This window comes from Pleurodeles waltl, chromosome 2_2 (genome assembly GCF_031143425.1).
Source record: "Pleurodeles waltl isolate 20211129_DDA chromosome 2_2, aPleWal1.hap1.20221129, whole genome shotgun sequence".
Lineage (NCBI taxonomy): Eukaryota > Metazoa > Chordata > Amphibia > Caudata > Salamandridae > Pleurodeles > Pleurodeles waltl.
In genome coordinates, this window is record NC_090439.1 from 155,379,017 (window position 1) to 155,400,437 (window position 21,421).

Genomic DNA, 21,421 nt, shown 5'->3' on the forward strand with positions numbered 1-21,421 from the left:
GCAGGAGTCAGCACTGCTCCAATCCCCTGTGAGCTGATTTGTTCTGCTTTGGCAGGATAGGAGGAATCAAAGGATTGCCCTGCCAGAGAGCCTGGGCAGGGAAATTAAATTTATTATTCTCCCACCGGGCGGCAGCTTTGTGCTGCCACCCGTTGGGAGATATTTACATTTTCCATGTTCATGGGCAGATTAACAGACTGTGTCCTGGAGACAAATGAACACTGTCACTGAACCAGCCCCGGGGGATGGTGTTCCTTGGGCTATTCTATGACTCGAGGAGGGGAGTCCAGTGGCCCCCTCCCCTTACATTAAGTTATTGGCCCCAGGGGATGGGGTCCCAGAGGTCTTTCCTGGGATGGGGGCCATGCGCCCCCTCTTCATCAAGGAGATGTTGGCCTGGATGATGTGGTCTCCGGGGCCTCTTGGGAGGATTGGGGAGGGGGGCTCCCCTCTTCCCTTTAAGATACAGGCTTCAGGGGATGGGGTCCACGGGGCCTCGTGAAAGCTTGGGGAAGGTCTCTATGCTCCCCTACCCCCTAATACAGATTCTAAACCTCCCCTTCCCCTGTCCTACCCAGGTAGGGAGGGAGGGGTCAGAAGCCTACACTTTTTTCTTTTTTAAATTTTGCAGCGGATTCGCTGCAAAATATTTTAAAAAAATAGTTGTTTTAGGCAAGAGGCGAGGCTCCGCTAGGATCCCACCACAAGGCCTAGGGGATCAGGGTATTCCTACCCTAACCACTTCTGTATTTTGTTTTATAATTTTTTAGGACTCAGAACCGAGTCCCTAGTCCTAGGATGTCTGCCACCATTTCGTAGCTGAGGTGGGGTAGCCAGTCAGATCTCAGGTGAGATATATCAGCTTCATGAATCCTCCAGTGTGATATATAAAACATGTTTAACTTTAATTTTTCCAAAACTACTGAACAGATTTACACCAAGATCTAGCTTTCTCCAAAACTTGGTGTAAATGCATTCAGCGGTTTGAGCTGCAGTTTTTTGCGACGCCCTTTTGTCCTCTACCCCCGCTTGACAAAGCATGCAGAAACTTTCCATGAGCAGACTAGTCAAAAAGTAACACTTTTTTGGAAAGTTTCATGGAGATTCGTCAAACTGTGCCAAAGTCATTAACAACACAAAAAAGGCATTTCCTAGAAAAAACAATCCTAACTATAACTATGCAGTGGTGACTGCCTGCAACTGGATTATTATTAAATATTCACTGGTAAATAGCATATAGTAGGTGAAAATGTCAGTTACATGCCATTTAAACTAACAAAACCACTGAAATTCAGAAGTTATAATTATCTTAAATAACCCCCCAGTGGCACTCACCATTGGGTAGTTATAGTTAGGACCATGACCCTATAGGAACTTGTTTTAGGCACACTTTGGTATGCCTCCACATAGTCTGACACCAAAAAGTCCCAAATATGGGTTACTTACCCAGAAGCGGATGTCTGTGCTGTGTTGATGGATGCTGCAAATGATTAATGAAACAATTAAACCAACTTCAAATAAATGGAGCACAACGTACAACCAAATTTTACCACTGTCAGTTAATAACAACCAACACCACACTGGCATAGGTTAACACTCACTTTGTAGCCACCATTGTTTCTGAGCAATTCATAAAACTCCACTATGTGTAGAGGAAATAAACATTCTGCAAGCATTGCAAAAATGAAAATACCTTATTAATTCTGTGGTCATGAGATTTGTTTTCCTGAGAATATTTACACTTCAAGCAACTGAAGATGGAATAATGTGTTTTTCATTCCTTCAAATGTAGTTCTGAAACAAGGTACATTCATAAAGTCGGTCATCACTATAGATAAAGTAAATCCTAGTTTGGTTTAGAAAGCACTATATTAGGACAGCATTGGGAAAATATCTCATTTTAAGCAACCAGTTAACCAGCACCTTGTACTGTCTGTCGCAATATTGGAGCAAGAATAATAAACTTTTACAAATCACCAACTGAACAGTTTCTTTTCACATCCAACCATCCACTCCAACATCCTATTGCACTTCAATCCAGAGTTTTGTATGCTAATCTAATAACTCACTTCTAAAAAAAAATGCTGGAAGAGACTGGATTCTATGATTTTAAAACTTAAATGTGAGGATATCACCAACAGCAGAATACAGAGATGACTGAAGGAGTGGGGATGTCCTTCATCGGAACACTAGTAGTACATGGTGTTGCAGGAAATTGCCCATGTAAGGCTGCACAGGTGAAGAGACAGCCTTCATGTGAGTTGTGACTGAGCTTCATCACTTCTAAAAGGAGATTATTAAGAGGTAAACAGGTTTTGACTACAGGCACCCTTTCTCACCTTCAGTGGCAAGCATGTGTCAAGGCTATATCCAGAGACAAAATGAGAACTGAGTTCAACAGGCGACCATAAAGGTTTTCAACAATTTAAACAAAGAACATACAATAACCAAATCTTGTTAAGTGAAATTTTTTTTTATTAAAAATAATATATTAGTAAAGTGGGTTGTAAAAGGCCCTCAGACATTATATACAATCCAAATTAAACCAGACTTGAAATTATAGGGGGTTTAAAAGGCCTTTGTTCAAAGCAACACATTCAAAAAGGAATTATCAAAAAAGTCGCCAAAGAGTGCAACGTACAAAATATGTACACCAGAGACTCTCAGAACACTTGAGAAGCTAAAGAAAGACAGCCCTCATACTTCCAAAATGCCCAACACTGGAAATGTGTGTAGAATATTCATTTACTATTCAATTCTTACAGTTTATTCCCTCCAAAGCAGGTTCTCAAGACTTCTGCTCTTTGTTGCAAATTCCAATGTAGTTCTCTCATTGAGACTAACACACAACTCAGCCTGAGAATCATTTTACTTTAGGTGATCATAATCTGGTTTAGATCCTGATTAATGGGCAACCTAAGCTCACAACATTTGCTAGTTTGTTTACACATACACTGATCATGTATGTTATTTTGCTTAAGAGTAATTTTCAGAGTTGTGCAACCAGATGAGTGCCCCAGGCGTTTTACCAAAAATATTGTCTGAGCAACATATATAAAATGGATGGACAAACCTTAACATAGTGTTCTCACAAGCTTTTTATTAACAAGTATATACCTTGTGTATGTTTGCCTAATGAATGACAAGACAATGGCAGGCCTTGTAAAACCACAAAAATGTTAATAGATCTGCAGGTCAAGCAACTTTAATAATCTATAGTATCATGTTCTTCCCTTGCAGTCAACAGTTGTCCTTAAAAATGAAAGCTTTATATGTTCCAATGATTAGAATAGGACAAGACCTTAAAACAGCGACTCAAAAGGAAACTTTTAACCAGTACCTCAGTAGTGTTCGCTCCCTCTGCAATTCCAAAGCTTCCTCTCCCAAGTGTTATGGTTGTGGTCTTACTGCGACAGGCAGACAGCATCTCTTCTCCCTAAGCTATTAACACATGAAATCTGCTCAGTCCAAAGCAATTCATGTGCATCCAGGTAAGTGTCTATAAAGACTCTAAAGTAACTAAGGCACCATAAAGGTCTCAGCCGACCACTCCTCCAACATGGAGGTAAAACCAGTACCATAAATAAGTTCCGTCATACTGCTTCGACCTTAAAACTAATCGATTTGGAATTCCTGAGTCAGGGAAGCAGGCTGGGTCAAGTGGAGAGGATGTGAGCATCTCTACTCTACAGTAAAAAAAAATCATAACAATCTCTAGAACACTGTGTTTTCCATTGCAACCAGGCATGAAAGGATGAAACACTAACATGGACAATAAATGTACGTGTTTGGTTACCTCACAAACTACACCTAGATCTTCCTTATCCATCATTTCTTATGCCTCTCTTTCCTATTTCTTTAGTAGCAAAGGTGAGGTTCATACAGAGATGTTTTAGGATTCTCTTTCCAATTTCTCTTGTGGTGAAGATTTTTTTTTTGGTGCAGAGTTACCCAATACACACTTTCAGACTGCTTAATGTAAGGATGCCTCACTAACCAGACACTCATTTAAGAGCAACATGATAGGGGAGTCGGTAGCCCTCCTGATGACTTATACAGTTTATGCATTCAATTCTTTAAAATCTATGCATGTCAGCCTGGTTTGCTGACCCAATTTCAAGATAGTCTGGCCGTCTGAGAGGGTTGCATGTAAAACAGACCCTGACACTACACAAAGCACAGAGTGGCTGAGGACTGGTTAGAAAAGCTGATGCCTGCTTAGTAGTCAGGGGTCTAAAGAACGAGCATAAACCATGGCAGTTCAAATTTCTTTAGGTGCTATGCATCTTCCTTTAGACTCTGATCTGAAGTGGCAACCCTTACAATGGGTCATTTTATTCTGGAGCAATACCATTCTTTAGGCTTTGCTTTCTAAGACTGCACCTTCAGTGAATGATTCTAAGGGAAGTTGCAGAGTTTTGGAAATGTATGTACTGTCTGCTCCACCTTAGTTTTGCAGTGAGCTGGTGATACTTTTTCTAGAGAGGAATCAGAAGAATGTCCCAAGTCAAAAGGTCTACATTATCGATGGGTGGTGTAAGGAAATGCCTCCTTGGCATGGTTGCCCCCTGACTTTTTGCCTTTGCTGATGCTATGTTTACAATTGAAAGTGTGCTGAGGCCTGCTAACCAGGCCCCAGCACCAGTGTTCTTTCCCTAACCTGTACTTTTGTATCCACAATTGGCAGACCCTGGCATCCAGATAAGTCCCTTGTAACTGGTACTTCTAGTACCAAGGGCCCTGATGCCAAGGAAGGTCTCTAAGGGCTGCAGCATGTCTTATGCCACCCTGGAGACCTCTCACTCAGCACAGACACACTGCTTACCAGCTTGTGTGTGCTAGTGAGGACAAAACGAGTAAGTCGACATGGCACTCCCCTCAGGGTGCCATGCCAGCCTCTCACTGCCTATGCAGTATAGGTAAGACACCCCTCTAGCAGGCCTTACAGCCCTAAGGCAGGGTGCACTATACCATAGGTGAGGGTACCAGTGCATGAGCATGGTACCCCTACAGTGTCTAAACAAAACCTTAGACATTGTAAGTGCAGGGTAGCCATAAGAGTATATGGTCTGGGAGTCTGTCAAACACGAACTCCACAGCACCATAATGGCTACACTGAAAACTGGGAAGTTTGGTATCAAACTTCTCAGCACAATAAATGCACTCTGATGCCAGTGTACATTTTATTGTAAAATACACCACAGAGGGCACCTTAGAGGTGCCCCCTGAAACTTAACCGACTATCTGTGTAGGCTGACTAGTTTTAGCAGCCTGCCACAAACCGAGACATGTTGCTGGCCCCATGGGGAGAGTGCCTTTGTCACTCTGAGGCCAGTAACAAAGCCTGCACTGGGTGGAGATGCTAACACCTCTCCCAGGCAGGAATTGTCACACCTGGCGGTGAGCCTCAAAGGCTCACCTCCTTTGTGCCAACCCAGCAGGACACTCCAGCTAGTGGAGTTGCCCGCCCCCTCCGGCCAGGCCCCACTTTTGGCGGCAAGGCCGGAGAAAATAATGAGAAAAACAAGGAGGAGTCACTGGCCAGTCAGGACAGCCCCTAAGGTGTCCTGAGCTGAGGTGACTCTAACTTTTAGAAATCCTCCATCTTGCAGATGGAGGATTCCCCCAATAGGGTTAGGATTGTGACCCCCTCCCCTTGGGAGGAGGCACAAAGAGGGTGTACCCACCCTCAGGGCTAGTAGCCATTGGCTACTAACCCCCCAGACCTAAACACGCCCTTAAATTTAGTATTTAAGGGCTACCCTGAACCCTAGAAAATCAGATTCCTGCAACAAGAAGAAGGACTGCCCAGCTGAAAACCCCTGCAGCGGAAGACCAGAAGACGACAACTGCCTTGGCTCCAGAAACTCACCGGCCTGTCTCCTGCCTTCCAAAGATCCTGCTCCAGCGACGCCTTCCAAAGGGACCAGCGACCTCGACATCCTCTGAGGACTGCCCCTGCTTCGAAAAGACAAGAAACTCCCGAGGACAGCGGACCTGCTCCAAGAAAAGCTGCAACTTTGTTTCCAGCAGCTTTAAAGAACCCTGCAAGCTCCGTGAGACTTGCAACACTGCACCCGGCGACCCCGACTCGACTGGTGGCGATCCAACACCTCAGGAGGGACCCCAGGACTACTCTGATACTGTGAGTACCAAAACCTGTCCCCCCCCTGAGCCCCCACAGCGCCGCCTGCAGAGGGAATCCCGAGGCTTCCCCTGACCGCGACTCTTTTGAACCTAAAGTCCCGACACCTGGGAGAGACCCTGCACCCGCAGCCCCCAGGACCTGAAGGACCGGACTTTCACTGGAGAAGTGACCCCCAGGAGTCCCTCTCCCTTGCCCAAGTGGAGGTTTCCCCGAGGAATCCCCCCCTTGCCTGCCTGCAGCGCTGAAGAGATCCCGAGATCTCTCATAGACTAACATTGCGAACCCGACGCTTGTTTCTACACTGCACCCGGCCGCCCCCGCGCCGCTGAGGGTGAAATTTCTGTGTGGACTTGTGTCCCCCCCGGTGCCCTACAAAACCCCCCTGGTCTGCCCTCCGAAGACGCGGGTACTTACCTGCAAGCAGACCGGAACCGGGGCACCCCCTTCTCTCCATTCTAGCCTATGTGTTTTGGGCACCACTTTGGACTCTGCACCTGACCGGCCCTGAGCTGCTGGTGTGGTGACTTTGGGGTTGCTCTGAACCCCCAACGGTGGGCTACCTTGGACCAAGAACTGAGCCCTGTAAGTGTCTTACTTACCTGGTTAATCTAACAAATACTTACCTCCCCTAGGAACTGTGAAAATTGCACTAAGTGTCCACTTTTAAAACAGCTATTTGTCAATAACTTGAAAAGTATACATGCAATTTTGATGATTTGAAGTTCCTAAAGTACTTACCTGCAATACCTTTCGAATGAGATATTACATGTAGAATTTGAACCTGTGGTTCTTAAAATAAACTAAGAAAAGATATTTTTCTATATAAAAACCTATTGGCTGGATTTGTCTCTGAGTGTGTGTACCTCATTTATTGTCTTGTGTATGTACAACAAATGCTTAACACTACTCCTTGGATAAGCCTACTGCTCGACCACACTACCACAAAATAGAGCATTAGTATTATCTATTTTTACCACTATTTTACCTCTAAGGGGAACCCTTGGACTCTGTGCATGCTATTCCTTACTTTGAAATAGCACATACAGAGCCAACTTCCTACATTGGTGGATCAGCGGTGGGGTACAAGACTTTGCATTTGCTGGACTACTCAGCCAATACCTGATCACACGACAAATTCCAAAATTGTCATTAGAAATTGATTTTTGCAATTTGAAAAGTTTTCTAAATTCTTAAAAGTCCTGCTAGGGCCTTGTGTGTTAAGTCCCTGTTTAGCATTGTCTTTTAGAGTTTAAAAGTTTGTTAAAAGTTTGAAATTAGATTCTAGAAACAGTTGTAGATTCTTAAAAGTATTCCAACTTTTAGAAACAAAATGTCTAGCACAGATGTGACTGTGGTGGAACTCGACACCACACCTTACCTCCATCTTAAGATGAGGGAGCTAAGGTCACTCTGTAAAATAAAGAAAATAACAATGGGCCCCAAACCTACCAAAATACAGCTCCAGGAGCTTTTGGCAGAGTTTGAAAAGGCCAACCCCTCTGAGGGTGGCAACTCAGAGGAAGAGGATAGTGACTTGGAGGACAATTCCCCCCTACCAGTCCTATCTAGGGAGAACAGGGTCCCTCAAACCCTGACTCCAAAAATAATAGTCAGAGATGCTGGTTCCCTCACAGGAGAGACCAACACCTCTGAAATCACTGAGGATAGCCCCAGTGAAGAGGACATCCAGTTAGCCAGGATGGCCAAAAGATTGGCTTTGGAAAGACAGATCCTAGCCATAGAGAGGGAAAGACAAGAGATGGGCCTAGGACCCATCAATGGTGGCAGCAACATAAATAGGGTCAGAGATTCTCCTGACATGTTGAAAATCCCTAAAGGGATTGTAACTAAATATGAAGATGGTGATGACATCACCAAATGGTTCACAGCTTTTGAGAGGGCTTGTGTAACCAGAAAAGTGAACAGATCTCACTGGGGTGCTCTCCTTTGGGAAATGTTCACAGGAAAGTGTAGGGATAGACTCCTCACACTCTCTGGACAAGATGCAGAATCTTATGACCTCATGAAGGGTACCCTGATTGAGGGCTTTGGATTCTCCACTGAGGAGTACAGGATTAGGTTCAGGGGGGCTCAAAAATCCTCGAGCCAGACCTGGGTTGACTTTGTTGACTACTCAGTGAAAACACTAGATGGTTGGATTCAAGGCAGTGGTGTAAGTAATTATGATGGGCTGTACAATTTATTTGTGAAAGAACACCTGTTAAGTAATTGTTTCAATGATAAACTGCATCAGCATCTGGTAGACCTAGGACCAATTTCTCCCCAAGAATTGGGAAAGAAGGCGGACCATTGGGTCAAGACAAGGGTGTCCAAGACTTCAACAGGGGGTGACCAAAAGAAAGGGGTCACAAAGACTCCCCAGCAGAAGGGTGATGAGACAACCAAAACTAAAAATAGTAAAGAGTCTTCTACAGGCCCCCAAAAACCTGCACAGGAGGGTGGGCCCAGAGCCTCTTCACAAAACAATGGGTACAAGGGTAAAAACTTTGATCCCAAAAAGGCCTGGTGTCATAGCTGTAAACAGCATGGACACCAAACTGGAGACAAGGCCTGTCCCAAGAAAGGTTCCACTCCAAACTCCCATCCAGGTAACACTGGTATGGCTAGTCTCCAAGTGGGATCAACAGTGTGCCCAGAGCAAATCAGGGTCCACACTGAAGCTACTCTAGTTTCTGAGGGTGGGGTGGATTTAGCCACACTAGCTGTCTGGCCGCCTAACATGCAAAAATACAGACAGCAACTCTTAATTAATGGGACTAGAATAGAGGGCCTGAGGGATACAGGTGCCAGTGTCACCATGGTGACAGAGAAACTGGTTTCCCCTGGCCAATACCTGACTGGAAAAACTTACACAGTCACCAACGCTGACAATCAGAGAAAAGTACATCCCATGGCAATGGTTACTTTAGAATGGGGAGGGGTCAATGGGCTGAAACAGGTGGTGGTCTCCTCAAATATCCCAGTGGACTGTCTGCTTGGAAATGACCTGGAGTCCTCAGCATGGGCTGAGGTAGAACTAAAAACCCATGCAGCAATGCTGGGTATCCCTGAACTGGTGTGTGTGAAAACCAGAGCACAGTGCAAGGCACAGGGTGAACAAGTAGAGCTGGAGTCTGGAAGAATGGCCCAGCCTACCAAGAGAAAAGGAAAGTCAGTTGGGAAACCAACTGCAACACAGCAAAAGAAAGGGAACCTCTCTTCTCATGAAGAAGTTCTGCCCTCTGAGGGAACTGAGCCTTTGGAGCTTGAACCTTATCAGGTTGAGCTCTTGGGCCCAGGGGGACCCTCAAGGGAGGAGCTGTGTAAGGGACAAGAAACCTGTCCCTCTCTTGAAGGCCTTAGGCAGCAAGCTGCTGAAGAGTCCAAAGGCAAGAAAAATGGAACACATAGGGTCTATTGGGAAGATGGGCTCCTGTACACTGAGGCCAGAGACCCCAAACCTGGTGCCACTAGGAGAGTGGTAGTGCCTCAGCTGTTCAGAGAGTTCATCCTAACATTGGCCCATGACATTCCCCTTGCTGGACATTTGGGACAAACCAAGACGTGGGAGAGGTTAGTCAACCACTTCTACTGGCCCAATATGTCCAACATGGTTAAGGAGTTTTGCCTCTCCTGCCCCACCTGTCAAGCCAGTGGTAAGACAGGTGGGCATCCAAAGGCCCCCCTCATTCCACTTCCTGTGGTGGGGGTGCCCTTTGAAAGAGTGGGTGTGGACATAGTTGGTCCACTAGAACCTCCCACAGCCTCAGGAAATATGTATATCCTGGTAGTAGTGGATCATGCTACCAGGTATCCTGAAGCTATTCCCCTTAGGTCGACTACTGCCCCTGCAGTAGCCAAGGCCCTCATTGGTATCTTTACCAGAGTGGGTTTCCCTAAGGAGGTGGTGTCTGACAGAGGTACCAACTTCATGTCAGCATACCTAAAGCACATGTGGAATGAGTGTGGAGTGACTTATAAATTCACTACACCCTACCATCCACAAACTAATGGCTTAGTTGAGAGATTCAACAAGACATTAAAAGGCATGATCATGGGGCTCCCAGAAAAACTCAAAAGGAGATGGGATGTCCTCCTGCCATGTCTGCTTTTCGCTTACAGGGAGGTACCACAGAAGGGAGTAGGATTCTCACCCTTTGAACTTCTGTTTGGTCATCCTGTAAGGGGACCACTTGCCCTTGTTAAAGAAGGCTGGGAGAGACCTCTCCATGAGCCTAAACAGGACATAGTGGACTATGTACTTGGCCTTCGCTCTAGAATGGCAGAGTACATGGAAAAGGCAACCAAAAACCTTGAGGCCAGCCAACAGCTCCAGAAGTTTTGGTATGACCAAAAGGCTGCACTGGTTGAGTTCCAACCAGGGCAGAAAGTCTGGGTTCTGGAGCCTGTGGCTCCCAGGGCACTCCAGGACAAATGGAGTGGCCCTTACCCAGTGCTAGAGAGGAAGAGTCAGGTCACCTACCTGGTGGACCTGGGCACAAGCAGGAGCCCCAAGAGGGTGATCCATGTGAACCGCCTTAAGCTCTTCCATGACAGGGCTGATGTGAATCTGTTAATGGTAACAGATGAGGATCAGGAGGCAGAGAGTGAACCTCTCCCTGATCTTCTGTCATCAGACCCAAAAGATGGCACAGTAGATGGAGTGATCTACTCAGACACCCTCTCTGGCCAACAGCAGGCTGATTGTAGGAGAGTCCTACAACAGTTTCCTGAGCTTTTCTCCCTAACCCCTGGTCAGACCCACCTGTGTACCCATGATGTGGACACAGGAGACAGCATGCCTGTCAAGAACAAAATCTTCAGACAGTCTGACCATGTTAAGGAAAGCATCAAGGTGGAAGTCCACAAGATGCTGGAATTGGGAGTGATTGAGCGCTCTGACAGCCCCTGGGCTAGCCCAGTGGTCTTAGTCCCCAAACCTCACACCAAAGATGGAAAGAAAGAGATGAGGTTTTGTGTGGACTACAGAGGGCTCAATTCTGTCACCAAGACAGATGCCCATCCAATTCCAAGAGCTGATGAGCTCATTGATAAATTAGGTGCTGCCAAATTTCTAAGTACCTTTGACTTGACAGCAGGGTACTGGCAAATAAAAATGGCACCTGGAGCAAAAGAAAAGACAGCATTCTCCACACCTGATGGGCATTATCAGTTTACTGTTATGCCCTTTGGTTTAAAGAATGCCCCTGCCACCTTCCAAAGGTTGGTGAATCAAGTCCTTGCTGGCTTGGAGTCCTTTAGCACAGCTTATCTTGATGATATTGCTGTCTTTAGCTCCACCTGGCAGGATCACCTGGTCCACCTGAGGAAGGTTTTGAAGGCTCTGCAATCTGCAGGCCTCTCTATCAAGGCATCCAAATGCCAGATAGGGCAGGGAACTGTGGTTTACTTGGGACACCTTGTAGGTGGAGGCCAAGTTCAGCCACTCCAACCCAAGATCCAGACTATTCTGGACTGGGTAGCTCCAAAAACCCAGACTCAAGTCAGGGCATTCCTTGGCTTGACTGGGTACTACAGGAGGTTTGTGAAGGGATATGGATCCATTGTGACAGCCCTCACTGAACTCACCTCCAAGAAAATGCCCAAGAAAGTGAACTGGACTGTGGACTGCCAACAGGCCTTTGACACCCTGAAACAAGCCATGTGCTCAGCACCAGTTCTCAAAGCTCCAGATTATTCTAAGCAGTTCATTGTGCAGACTGATGCCTCTGAACATGGGATAGGGGCAGTTTTGTCCCAAACAAATGATGATGGCCTTGACCAGCCTGTTGCTTTCATTAGCAGGAGGTTACTCCCCAGGGAGCAGCGTTGGAGTGCCATTGAGAGGGAGGCCTTTGCTGTGGTTTGGTCCCTGAAGAAGCTGAGACCATACCTCTTTGGGACTCACTTCCTAGTTCAAACTGACCACAGACCTCTCAAATGGCTGATGCAAATGAAAGGTGAAAATCCTAAACTGTTGAGGTGGTCCATCTCCCTACAGGGAATGGACTTTATAGTGGAACACAGACCTGGGACTGCCCATGCCAATGCAGATGGCCTTTCCAGGTTCTTCCACTTAGAAAATGAAGACTCTCTTGGGAAAGGTTAGTCTCATCCTCTTTCGTTTGGGGGGGGGTTGTGTAAGGAAATGCCTCCTTGGCATGGTTGCCTCCTTGGCATGGTTGCCCCCTGACTTTTTGCCTTTGCTGATGCTATGTTTACAATTGAAAGTGTGCTGAGGCCTGCTAACCAGGCCCCAGCACCAGTGTTCTTTCCCTAACCTGTACTTTTGTATCCACAATTGGCAGACCCTGGCATCCAGATAAGTCCCTTGTAACTGGTACTTCTAGTACCAAGGGCCCTGATGCCAAGGAAGGTCTCTAAGGGCTGCAGCATGTCTTATGCCACCCTGGAGACCTCTCACTCAGCACAGACACACTGCTTACCAGCTTGTGTGTGCTAGTGAGGACAAAACGAGTAAGTCGACATGGCACTCCCCTCAGGGTGCCATGCCAGCCTCTCACTGCCTATGCAGTATAGGTAAGACACCCCTCTAGCAGGCCTTACAGCCCTAAGGCAGGGTGCACTATACCATAGGTGAGGGTACCAGTGCATGAGCATGGTACCCCTACAGTGTCTAAACAAAACCTTAGACATTGTAAGTGCAGGGTAGCCATAAGAGTATATGGTCTGGGAGTCTGTCAAACACGAACTCCACAGCACCATAATGGCTACACTGAAAACTGGGAAGTTTGGTATCAAACTTCTCAGCACAATAAATGCACTCTGATGCCAGTGTACATTTTATTGTAAAATACACCACAGAGGGCACCTTAGAGGTGCCCCCTGAAACTTAACCGACTATCTGTGTAGGCTGACTAGTTTTAGCAGCCTGCCACAAACCGAGACATGTTGCTGGCCCCATGGGGAGAGTGCCTTTGTCACTCTGAGGCCAGTAACAAAGCCTGCACTGGGTGGAGATGCTAACACCTCTCCCAGGCAGGAATTGTCACACCTGGCGGTGAGCCTCAAAGGCTCACCTCCTTTGTGCCAACCCAGCAGGACACTCCAGCTAGTGGAGTTGCCCGCCCCCTCCGGCCAGGCCCCACTTTTGGCGGCAAGGCCGGAGAAAATAATGAGAAAAACAAGGAGGAGTCACTGGCCAGTCAGGACAGCCCCTAAGGTGTCCTGAGCTGAGGTGACTCTAACTTTTAGAAATCCTCCATCTTGCAGATGGAGGATTCCCCCAATAGGGTTAGGATTGTGACCCCCTCCCCTTGGGAGGAGGCACAAAGAGGGTGTACCCACCCTCAGGGCTAGTAGCCATTGGCTACTAACCCCCCAGACCTAAACACGCCCTTAAATTTAGTATTTAAGGGCTACCCTGAACCCTAGAAAATCAGATTCCTGCAACAAGAAGAAGGACTGCCCAGCTGAAAACCCCTGCAGCGGAAGACCAGAAGACGACAACTGCCTTGGCTCCAGAAACTCACCGGCCTGTCTCCTGCCTTCCAAAGATCCTGCTCCAGCGACGCCTTCCAAAGGGACCAGCGACCTCGACATCCTCTGAGGACTGCCCCTGCTTCGAAAAGACAAGAAACTCCCGAGGACAGCGGACCTGCTCCAAGAAAAGCTGCAACTTTGTTTCCAGCAGCTTTAAAGAACCCTGCAAGCTCCGTGAGACTTGCAACACTGCACCCGGCGACCCCGACTCGACTGGTGGCGATCCAACACCTCAGGAGGGACCCCAGGACTACTCTGATACTGTGAGTACCAAAACCTGTCCCCCCCCTGAGCCCCCACAGCGCCGCCTGCAGAGGGAATCCCGAGGCTTCCCCTGACCGCGACTCTTTTGAACCTAAAGTCCCGACACCTGGGAGAGACCCTGCACCCGCAGCCCCCAGGACCTGAAGGACCGGACTTTCACTGGAGAAGTGACCCCCAGGAGTCCCTCTCCCTTGCCCAAGTGGAGGTTTCCCCGAGGAATCCCCCCCTTGCCTGCCTGCAGCGCTGAAGAGATCCCGAGATCTCTCATAGACTAACATTGCGAACCCGACGCTTGTTTCTACACTGCACCCGGCCGCCCCCGCGCCGCTGAGGGTGAAATTTCTGTGTGGACTTGTGTCCCCCCCGGTGCCCTACAAAACCCCCCTGGTCTGCCCTCCGAAGACGCGGGTACTTACCTGCAAGCAGACCGGAACCGGGGCACCCCCTTCTCTCCATTCTAGCCTATGTGTTTTGGGCACCACTTTGGACTCTGCACCTGACCGGCCCTGAGCTGCTGGTGTGGTGACTTTGGGGTTGCTCTGAACCCCCAACGGTGGGCTACCTTGGACCAAGAACTGAGCCCTGTAAGTGTCTTACTTACCTGGTTAATCTAACAAATACTTACCTCCCCTAGGAACTGTGAAAATTGCACTAAGTGTCCACTTTTAAAACAGCTATTTGTCAATAACTTGAAAAGTATACATGCAATTTTGATGATTTGAAGTTCCTAAAGTACTTACCTGCAATACCTTTCGAATGAGATATTACATGTAGAATTTGAACCTGTGGTTCTTAAAATAAACTAAGAAAAGATATTTTTCTATATAAAAACCTATTGGCTGGATTTGTCTCTGAGTGTGTGTACCTCATTTATTGTCTTGTGTATGTACAACAAATGCTTAACACTACTCCTTGGATAAGCCTACTGCTCGACCACACTACCACAAAATAGAGCATTAGTATTATCTATTTTTACCACTATTTTACCTCTAAGGGGAACCCTTGGACTCTGTGCATGCTATTCCTTACTTTGAAATAGCACATACAGAGCCAACTTCCTACAGGTGGTGAGACGGTTCTTACTTTTTTACTTTCATGAACGTATTGAACTTTTTTTTGTTGCAGTCATCTAAAGTTTAATTACTGACAGGGAGGCCCTGCTGTATGTTGTAGTTCACAGCAGCTACGGTGAATGGCCCTGCAACATGTACCAAGTTGTGGACATAAAAGTGCTCTTTGTCTGATACATTAATGCCAACTAGCAGTGGTGATAGGTATGCCACTGATTTTCTGATGGATCCCTAAAGGTACGGTAAAAGGTTAGGTCCAAATTGGCTCCAAAGTAGAGAAATAATCATCCCTTTTCCTTCTGCGGTAGCTGTTTAAAGCAGAACTGCACAGAGGCCTTGGCTGTTGTTTTGTCACTTATCTGACATACTCCCATAAAAGGTGAAAGGCAGGTAATTTTAACTGCTGTGCTGCAGTCGAATCACCATAAAAAAGTTCATAAAAACAAATGTTAAAGTGTTATCTTCCTCTTGTGTCCCAACCCCACCACACTAAGTCAACCTTAAATCCCACCCTGTTTTTACTTGAGAAAACATGGAATGAGATTGGTTTCAGAGACAATTCATTCTGGTTATAGTTGTGTTGATGCAGGTAAATGTGTATGCGTGTTTTGGATGTGGTAGTACCTGTATTAGTGTGTCACCTGGGCTGTATCACGTATGTTATTATTTGAGTAAGCCTGCAATGCCATGTGTTATTTGTAGTCAAACTGTAAAGGACTAGTAAATGGTGGCTGCACTGCATGGGTGTATGATGGCCACTGTGTTGGTATATGATGGGGATGTTTTGCTGTGTTAAGGCTGTAACGAGTGGTACTATTGTGGGAGTCTGGATGTATAAATATTGGTGGGAATGAGTAGAATGGTGCATGTGTACCCACAGGATGATGGTGGTGTGGCCAATTTATGTTGGTTGCATAGACATATGTTGCTAGGTGCAGGTGCATGAAAGTGATTATATGAGCAGTCACATACTAATGGTTATGCACATATTTAATCGCTCTTGTGCAGTTAAATTTGATGTTGGATGGCTGTACGACTGTAGGTTTGCTGTGATATGATGTTAAATGGAACTATGGAGGCGGATGGGATTATTGGTTGAAGTGATATATGATGATGCATTTGGTGTTGTATGATGCATTTCATAGCTTCTATACTTTGTAGAGACTTTTTTCACCATATATGATGTACCATATTTGTATTGCATAATGGGGGCAGGAGTCAGGGTTACTTTTTTCATGATGATGCCAATATAAACACATTAGACAGCAATAACCGACTTTCAACTTAGCTTTTTCAGGGAATTTCTTTTGAATATTTTCAATTCATTTTAATGATTATCTTTTTTTACGTACAAGTTAATACTATAAATTAGCTGTGATTTTTAACTCTACCTCACAATATATGCGTTTAATGTTCACAAACTGTTGCCAATCAAATTCTGTAATTGTTTTTTATGTAATGCGTGATGTATGCCAGTTATTGTCTGTAAAAATCACAGGGTCACTGAACACATTATTGGAGTTATCCAAAAGTAAATGTATATTTCGGAAATAAATCACATAATTATTTGGATATATTTCTGTGGTAACCTGTTTTCAACCAGTCAGTGGTTTATGATTTTGCTAATGGGTATTTTACGTTGGCATGCCCTTTAAATCATTTCTGTTTGTTGCCAGAACTATAAGGATGGTTTACCACAGTTCTCATGAAAACTCTTGGGTCCCCAGATCAGAGCATTAATCTGTCAATCATAACTTAGCATTGAATTTGAGCTGTGTAAGAGTTAAGGTAAAGCAATTTAGATTTTATGGTTTGAGATGGACAGTAGATGTTTCAACATAACAGAAGAAGATGTCCTCACTGCACCATCCTAATTTAATTATTTCATGTTAAGGAGGAAAGGGTCTTGGATATATTCTTGGTTTAAGCCCTCTTTTTGGAAGATCTTTCTTTTTACATGCCATTTGTTCCAAAACTTTATTATATTTCACATATTGCTCAATGTTAAAATAGGCTCTGACTTTAACCCAAAGATGAAGCATACCCAACGCTGTGTCAATCGGGTCTTGATTGACGTTTTAGAGATTACAACTTTGGCAGTATTTACCATGACAGCTTAGGTTAGGACAATCTAAATCTTTTTTCAGGCGGTGTCCACATTACTGATGCCGATAATGCTGTTTTTTTTTGTTTTTTTTAGCAAAGTGCAGATAGACATCCCATGTAATCATCTACATCTATTTGATTGTTTTTGCAGTTTTTATTCACATGGAATTCGCTGCAGACATTAAGTGAAATTAGCTACAAATATATTTTGAGAGGAAAATAGTGGACTAATCGGAGACTCCTTATTATGGTGGTGCACAGATTATACAAACAAAGTTCCACATTAAAGGACAGCATTACACTGTCAACAGTTTACCCTTGCAACTGCTCATGATGCACATCATACAAAGGTTCACAAAACTGCCCTACGCATGAACTAGGCATGCCAGACTGACCACCTTACCTTTCAGGATCCATTGTCTATGCTCACATGTATGCTGGGCAAATGAGGAGACCATTTTCTGAACGTCAAATAGGGTGCTCCGCTACAAACAAGATCAAATGTGTGTGCACAATGTAAACCCTAATTTGAGTGAGGGGCCATATCTGCAAGAACTACACTGCACAAAGCACATAATGGGAACTAACACAAACTACGTTTCCCAGGATGTTGCAGGACTCTCTTGAGATATACAATGGCAATATTGTTCCACTGGGTATAAACACCTTGTGTTTCATGGTGTTCGATCCAATAACTGGTGCAGCTGAAACCTTTGCTGCCGGGAGTCAGATTTCAATACACCTTCATGTCAGAGTTAATCTATCCTGTGGACTTTTCACTGTGTAGTAGAGTGATATTTTCATGAACTCTGTGCTGGAGTCATCTTATCTTGGATCATAAACTGTAAAGTAGAGTGCCATTGTTTTCATCAATTTCGTATTGGTGTCATCTTTTTTGGGATTACAAACTCTATATTAGAGTAGTCATGTTTAAACGTATTAACTTTGCAGGAGAATACTCTTGTTGAGCATATAAAATGAAGACAGAAGTCATCAGTTTAGCATGGCAACCTCAACACTGTAAACAACGTTTAAGGGTTATAAACTCTATAGTACAGTTTTTGTTTGCTTCACTGAGGGTGCTAAGATAATACCAGTGATTGCATATTGCCAGAAAAGAAAAACATACTATTAATGTATATTTATGATGTTGCAGAATATGAACTACCTTCTGAAGGTACATATGGATTCTAGAATGTGAATTAGAGTTCAGGTTATTCTATATAGTATTCCCAAAGTTTGTTAACCTGTTTCAGCTCTAGGAAATTACTGTTTCCAGTAGCTTCAGGGAGTGTGTTATGCAGCGCTTATAATAGGTATTTTATATGACACAGCACAATCACTGCATTGTAATCTTGCCAAACAAAACCTAAGAGTACTCTCATGTTGTAGATATCCATTCCTTAAAGAACAGGCATGGTGAGTGTCTCGCTTGTCTGAGTCCTCTTCCCCCAAACTACTGCTGACCAGCATGCAAATGCTTTGCATGGTAATTAGTGGGACAAGGGAAGTGAGGATAACTCCAGTTAGATTCAGACTACCAGGACAGTGCAACCTTGATGCCTCTCTGTTGAGTGGAAAAAACATCCACGTTCTGCGATGTGACCCTCTTCTGCTTGTTTTGGGTTTAGACTTTCTGTTTTTGTTTATGAGCAATGGGCTTTTGTTAGCTCACAAACAAGGAAAAGGGTGAACACTTTGTTACAAGGTGAAACACCATGCTAGAAATGTTTTGGTCTGTATCGGTGCACGTAGGTTTATACTACATAAAGCTCACTGCAAAGTGAATCCGCATAAATGTTCATGTGTTGCTATCTGCTGATTTGTAATAACGGTTTGCTAAGTCTTCACTCAAGCTGACAAAGGGATGTGCATTGTGCATCCAGTTTATGTATTGTTTTGTAAGCGTTCACAACCACCACATAGGGTGTAAACCAAAATGATATCTCACAATAAAAAGGTCTTAAAGAATATATATTTATGATCTGACTTGGCATGCGTTTGCCCATGACGACCTCAAGATGCATTTTGCTTGTTCCTTCTGTGCCTTCTTTGCTCTTTGTTTGTGAACATCGAACATGGTACAAAGTAGTTTGGTGCAATACAAGTTTGGCAAAGCATAGGCTTCATCCACGCAGACCTACAGGTATGTTTTGTGTACATTCTCTATGTTTTGTCAAATGTTTATGAGCACAGAAAACGGTACTAGGATGTTTGGTGCAAACAGAAAATCCACATGTTCCTTGATTTTGTGTATCCGATGATTAGTAATCATGGCCCACAAAGGCCTAAAGTTAGGTTTGTGGGTTAGCGATGTATTTTCACTACTGTTCACAAACAATGCCCAGGCGTGCCAAAGGCATTTTTGCAAAATCAAATCACTTATGTCCAATTGCTGAGTTCTTCATTAAAGGATGTATTACAAAGACCACAAGGCTCAGAAACTCCAGTTAAATGTATTTTTCACTTACTCTTTTCATCCAGATTTGCTATTATCTCTTGCATGTAAAGTGTTTGCTAACATTTGTTTTAAAAATATATATATTTTGGCATACACTTTAGGTCCTTATATTTTGCCTTAAATGTCCAAGAAAAGGCACACAATAACCAAAAGCCACCTGTATCATTAAAATGTGGTAACTAACTGTTTCGAAGCAGAGTTACAATGTAAAACCCCTCTGTAAGGAAATGCCTCCATGGCAGGGTTACCCCCTGATGTTTTGCCTTTGCTGATGCTATGTTTTGAATTGAAAGTGTGCTGAGGCCTGCTAACCAGGCCCCAGCACCAGTGTTCTTTCCCTAACCTGTACTTTTGTTTTCACAATTGGCACACCCTGGCATCCAGGTAAGTCCCTTGTAACTGGTACCCCTGGTACCAAGGGCCCTGATGCCAGGGAAGGTCTCTAAGGGCTGCAGCATATCTTATGCCACCCTGGGGACCCCTCACTCAGCACAGACACACTGCTTGCCAGCTTGTGTGTGCTGGTGAGGACAAAACGAGTAAGTTGACATGGCACTCCCCTCAGGGTGCCATGCCAACCTCACACTGCCTATGCAGTATAGATAAGTCACCCCTCTAGCAGGCCTTACAGCCCTAAGGCAGGGTGCACTATACCATAGGTGAGGGCACCAGTGCATGAGCACTGTGCCCCTACAGTGTCTAAGCCAAACCTTAGACATTGTAAGTGCAGGGTAGCCATAAGAGTATATGGTCTGGGAGTCTGTCAAACACGAACTCCACAGCACCATAATGGCTGCACTGAAAACTGGGAAGTTTGGTATCAAACTTCTCAGCACAATAAATGCACACTGATGCCAGTGTACATTTTATTGTGAAATACACCCCAGAGGGCACCTTAGAGGTGCCCCCTGAAACCTTAACCAACTACCCGTGTAGGCTGACTGGTTTTAGCAGCCTGCCACACTCGAGACATGTTGCTGGCCCCATGGGGAGATTGCCTTTGTCACTCTGTGGCTAGTAACAAAGCCTGCACTGGGTGGGGATGCTATCACCTCCCCCAGGCAGGAGCTGTAACACCTGGCGGTGAGCCTCAAAGGCTCACCCCCTTTGTTCCAGCACCACAGGGCACTCCAGCTAGTGGAGTTGCCCGCCCCCTCCGGCCACGGCCCCCCTTTTGGCGGCAAGGCCGGGGGAAATAATGAGAATAACAAGGAGGAGTCACTGGCCAGTCAGGTCAGCCCCTAAGGTGTCCTGAGCTGAGGTGACTCTAACTTTTAGAAATCCTCCATCTTGCAGATGGAGGATTCCCCCAATAGGGATAGGAATGTGACCCCCTCCCCTTGGGAGGAGGCACAAAGAGGGTGTACCCACCCTCAGGGCTAGTAGCCATTGGCTACTAACCCCCCAGACCAAAACACACCCTTAAATTTAGTATTTAAGGGCTCCCCTGAACCTAGGAACTTAGATTCCTGCAACGTACGAAAAAGAGGACTGCTGAGCTGAAAAACCCCTGCAGAGAAGACGGAGACACCAACTGCCTTGGCCCCAGCCCTACCGGCCTGTCTCTCTCCCTCCAGAAGAAAACTGCTCCAGCGACGCTTTCCCCATGACCAGCGACCTCTGAATCCTCAGAGGACTGCCCTGCTTCCAAAAGACCAAGAAACTCCAGAGAACAGCAGCCCTGTTCAACAAAGACTGCAACTTTGTTTCGAGAGGAGCAGATTTAAAGACCCCTGCAATCCCCGCAAGAAGCGTGAGACTTGCAACACTGCACCCGGCGACCCTGACTCGACTGGTGGAGAAACAACGCTACAGGGAGGACCCCCCGGCGACTCCGAGACTGTGAGTAACCAAAGTTGTCCCCCCTGA

General features: G+C 45.5%; 1 protein-coding gene across 2 annotated transcripts in view; it reads right to left on the reverse strand.

Moving 5' to 3' along the window:
• ZNF830 (zinc finger protein 830) overlaps positions 1-21,421 on the reverse strand; it is a 262,366-nt gene that overhangs the window by 165,337 nt on the left and 75,608 nt on the right. For both annotated transcript variants that reach the window (XM_069219545.1, XM_069219544.1), the window contains exon 4: positions 1,447-1,480. In XM_069219545.1, the coding sequence (XP_069075646.1) occupies positions 1,447-1,480 (34 nt within the window). The remainder of the gene's footprint in view (positions 1-1,446; positions 1,481-21,421) is intronic.